Here is a 5,000-nt window from a genome sequence, read left to right on the forward strand (position 1 = left end):
GTGCTACTATATTTTCAGGCATTTTTGTATTTTATGCATTTGTGCATATTTCTTATACGGCACATTAAAATTTAGATAACTTTAGAGCTGTTATTTTTACCACTCTATGTCGTGTCTTCACTCCTAGGATGAAGAAAACGCTCAGTGTAAATACTCTTAATAGTAATTCTTATAATGAGTTTATTTTCAGATAGATGGCATTGAGTAAACAAAAATGAACAGAGTAAAAGAATAAGGTTGATAATAGGTGACTTATGATAAGATTGATAATAATGATATAGTGATGGATTGATGATTGATAATGATGACAGTACAATTATAACAATAGCCAAAAAGGAAACAGTCTATAATAATAATGATAGAAAAAACTCTGAGTAATGGGTAACATGAATGAAAATTATAGCATAATAAAAGAAGGAAAAAAGCTTCCAGAGAGATAAGTTTCATACTTAGGAAGAGACAATAGACCTAAAGTCTTTATAATAGTGATTTTTTATTCACCATATACCATTGAAGGATGCAAAGAAGTAAAAGGTGATGATACTTGTGATGAGGATATTTACACTTGATGCGAAATTAAGCATATGATGACAGAACTCTGGTTTGAGTAAGATTTATACATGAAATATTGAAGTTTAAAGAAAATGGACACATTATTGCTAACAGAAATGATTATGTGTTTTGATAGTAACTACAAAAGTAGCCATAAGTTTTACACTCCTATTGAAAATTCTTATTCCTAAGTTTTATAAAGGCAGTTTTCCTCTACCTTCACTGTCCTGAGAAAATTAAAGAAATGAAAGGTCTATAAACAGACAATTTTACTACTACTTCTCAGGGTAGGTCAGCCTTTATCAGCAGCATTATCTCCCAAGAAAGTGCTATATCTGAAAGAGCACAGTTTATTTTCCATTTTTCTGATAATCTATTTGGATGTGAACAAAGTTTATAGTGACAAATGTAGAAGAAATGTATGAATGAGACTGAATATCTAAACAAAGCAAGAGATGTATTTGACGCATTTTAGCTGAGGTCTCTTTTAACCCATCCCCGACGGGGGAATTCTAGCCTTGAATGTCCAAATGCCGGGGCGTTCGAATTATTAGGCCTAAATCAATTGAATGGCTGGCACAATACTGTGCCGCCCGGCCACTGGGCTTTTGAATGCGCGGTACACATGCTGTACCACCCGTCCAGAGAGGGTTAAAAACACATGTATTTTTTAAAAAGACCGTCGAAACGTGTCAAATACACCTCTTGCGTTGTTTAGCTATTGTCTCATTAATACCTTTCCCTTATTTGGATATGTGTAAATATATAGATGAAATGATGTATAGATGCACACAGCAAATAACTATTATAGAAATCACTTCAAAACTCAAATGAAATAGGGTTATGAGATAAAACCATCTGCAAATTAGGGGTATGGTTGTTAAGTTAAAGTAACAATACAGCATTATACAATCACATTCTTACCCTCAAAAGATTTTTTTTTAATTATTTATTTGAAATTTATGTAACTTGCTGGTAAATCTATTTAAATGTACTTGCCAATGTATACATAATCAGTTGTCATTATTATAAAAAAAGAAAAATATATTTAATGAATACAGTATTTTGTATACACATGATATTTGCACTAGACTTTGAGAATAATTCACATTATCATTAAAACTGATATAACCACAATTCCACTCAATAAAAGTTACTGAAGCATTTTCATCATTAAAAAGGTATGATTTGTATAGTAAAGTGCAAACAGAAAAATCATTTAATGAAGAACTATCAGGAAAAAAATTATGAAATCAAACCTGTAATTTGAGAAGAAACTTCTATACTGGCAGATTGTATTATTGTGAAAAAGAGGTTTTGAAACTCAAGTCTTTCTTACAAAAGGGATTTTATTCTTATGTATGTTTTATGTACATTAGACATTATAGATAACAGTCATTACCCAAAAGGAATAGAGTATTCTTATCTGGTTGACAATGATATCTAATTACCATCATCAATGATTAATTGTACGACCCTTATTTTTAATAAGAACACTTTCTCAAGATTTCTCACTTATAACGATGCATATGTTACAAATCAGGGTTACTTTTTCACTGAGGATTAATTACTATTGCTATAAGAATAAGTTATAACTTAACATATATTTGTATACAATATAATATATGGAAATATGACACTAAAAGCTAGGTTTCCAAAAAAAAAAAAAAGAGAAGAAAAAGGAAGAAATGAAATATCTTACAACCTATTCATTATTGTGCTACGGGTTTCTGCTCTGTGACCCGGTAGTTGTTTATGGCTGGAGGTTTCGAACACTTGATGATGCAGTACGAGATCAAAATGACGAGGGTGAAGACAGCCATGGCGCCCAGGACACCGCTGATGATCAGAAGACCCTTAATAGGGAACTGGTACTCTTCCTTGGGCTTCTCCCGCACGAAATTGGTCTGGCTTCCAATTTCAAACTCGGGCTCCTCGAGGTTGGTGGTGGTGAACCTGGAGATGTTTCGCTCGGGGGGGAAGTGCGCCTTGACGACGGGTCTCCGGTGCTTCGGCCTCCGGCTGGCGGGCGCGATCACTTCGGGGAGAGTCTCTTCGCCATCGGCTCCCGAGGGAATCTTCATGACTGTGATGGAGTGGATGGAGACCTCGGAGGGCCTGACACCCGGGGGGAAAGTCTCGTCGTCGGTGAAGGGGTCTCTGGGTGCTGAAGGAGGCGTGCTCGAGGAAGACGTTGTTGTGGGCGTGTCGTCGACGACTTGCCCTGAGGTAGGCAGCAGAATGGCAACGTCTGTGGTGGTGACTGAAGGGGCGGCCGTTACAAAGACGGGCGGTTCAGGGAAGACTTGCATGGTCGTCGGTAGGGAGGCACGGCTTTGTGTTCCACTGGACTCCACAGGTACGATGGGTATAGAGGTGACCTCGGGTATTTCTTCCGGGAAGGCTGGCGGTGTTGAAGGGGAGTCCGGGCGCTGTGGCGAGTTTGTCAAAACTGGAGGCTGGTTTGGACTTGGACCTAGTAAAACGGGAGATACGGTTGACGTGTAAGAGCGGACGACATCCGGCTGCTGAGTTGGTGTAGGTAGATTGATGTTTGGATCAACTTCTGGGTTTAATTCTGCCTCGGTTGCCCTCGTGGAGTCCTGGCCTCCGTCAACGGGCAGGATGTCAGTTGTATAAATGAGGTCTGGAAGGCGCTTGCGTCCACCTTTGCCCTTTCTTCTTCTGTTCTTTCTTCCCTTCCTCTTCCTGTCTTTCCTGTTCCTTCTTCTCTCTTCGCTGCTGGAAGCCAAAGCCTCGCCATCGCTCATTTCGTCCCTCCCCGCGGGAACGCCTCCCCTGAAGGAACTTCCCTGGGACGCCCTGTGAGCTCCCTCGCCGAAGTACAAGGACGAATCGGCCTGTGAGTCGAAGGCATCGTCTCCGTCCTCGTCCTCCGGTCGTGTCTGTGGTAGACGAGCCTCGGGAGACTCTGTCGTCGTTGTCGTTGTGGTCCTCAAGTGTCCCAGGAGTTGCAGAACCTCGTCCTCATTGGCGCCGCGGTTCATGTATTCGAGGAGTTGGCTGAAGCCGATCCCTCTCTTCTTCAGCAGTTCGAAGAACTCATCGTGCGATGTTATGTTTATCATTTGCTTAATCTGCTGGATGGTGAGAAGTGCAGGCTCGCCCCTGGAGGCCGGGTTGTGGTACGGGTCTCCGCTGCCGCGACTCATCGGGTCCCGCGCTCTCGAAGGGTAGTTGTAGGACCCCCGGGGAGGATATTCATGGGCGTTGTAATCGACGTAGCTGGGGCGCGGCGAGGTGCTCGTCCGCTCCTCTCGATCCCAGTTGCGGAACCTGGTGGAGGATCTTTCATTGCCGCTTCCGCTCGCCACGCGGCTGTTGTACCAGCGGCTGTTCTGGTCCTCAAAGGGCCTTTGGGGGTAGCTGCCGTGCACGCTGCTCGACGCCGACGAGAAGTGGATGGAAGGAACCTGACTCGACCAGCGCCGGTTGCTCTTCCGCGGGGAGTACCTGTGACAAGGGGAGTGATTAGGCCATTGAAGGGTGAGTGTCCCCGCGGGCAGATTCTAACTGGCCAGTTTCCCTTGGCGAAACGGCATACAGGATAAGGTGACAATGTGACCCTATATGGTGTGTGTGTGTGTGTGTGTGTGTGTGTGTGTGTGTGTGTGTGTGTGTGTGTGTGTGAATATATATATATATATATATATATATATATATATATATATATATATATATATATATATATATATATATATATAATATATATATATATATATACATATATATACATATATATATATATATATATATATTATATATATATATATATATATATATATATATATATATATATATATATATATATATATATGTGTGTGTGTGTGTGTGTGTGTGTGTGTGTGTGTGTGTGTGTGTGTGTGTGTGTGTATCTATCTATCTATATATATATATATATATATATATATATATATATATATATATATATATATATATATATATATATATATATGTGTGTGTGTGTGTGTGTGTATATATATATATATTTACATATATATGTATATATGTATATGTATATATATATATATATATATATATATATATATATATATATATATATATATATGGAACGAACTTTATCTTAAGATGCTATAAAAATTGACACACATACTCATCCCTAATGAATTAAAGATAAAAAAGGACTTACAATTTTACAAGGATTTCTCATATAAAACCAAGATTAATGAGATAATTAATTATTTCTAAATGCATATTTAAATGCATATTCTAAGAACAGATAAGGTACTTTTCAGTCCGAAAGTCTGTGAAAATATATATTAGTGGAATTGATCATGGACACACGCACATGCAGTAGCACACACGTAATGAAAGCCTCCACGTCCTTACTCAGTGTCCAGATGTGAAAGATCCTCGCTTATCCTGTGGCCGAAGGTGTCGGGGCGCCCTTCGGAGGAGCTGGGTAC

At 39.6% G+C, this 5,000-nt stretch overlaps 1 protein-coding gene across 2 annotated transcripts in view; it reads right to left on the bottom strand.

Moving 5' to 3' along the window:
• The window catches only part of LOC122256955 (uncharacterized), an 18,502-nt gene that overhangs the window by 958 nt on the left and 12,544 nt on the right, over positions 1-5,000 (bottom strand). For both annotated transcript variants that reach the window (XM_086551685.1, XM_086551684.1), the window contains exons 3-4: positions 4,924-5,000; positions 1-4,026 (exon numbers count right to left, since the gene is read on the bottom strand). The exon at positions 1-4,026 is cut by the window's left edge and continues 958 nt beyond it; the exon at positions 4,924-5,000 is cut by the window's right edge. In XM_086551685.1, the coding sequence (XP_086407811.1) occupies positions 2,265-4,026; positions 4,924-5,000 (1,839 nt within the window). In that variant the 3' untranslated portion in view covers positions 1-2,264. The remainder of the gene's footprint in view (positions 4,027-4,923) is intronic.

Source organism: Penaeus japonicus, unplaced genomic scaffold (genome assembly GCF_977035675.1).
Source record: "Penaeus japonicus unplaced genomic scaffold, GWHDUDI00000001_assembly GWHDUDI00000025, whole genome shotgun sequence".
In the NCBI taxonomy this organism is placed as follows: Eukaryota; Metazoa; Arthropoda; class Malacostraca; order Decapoda; family Penaeidae; genus Penaeus; species Penaeus japonicus.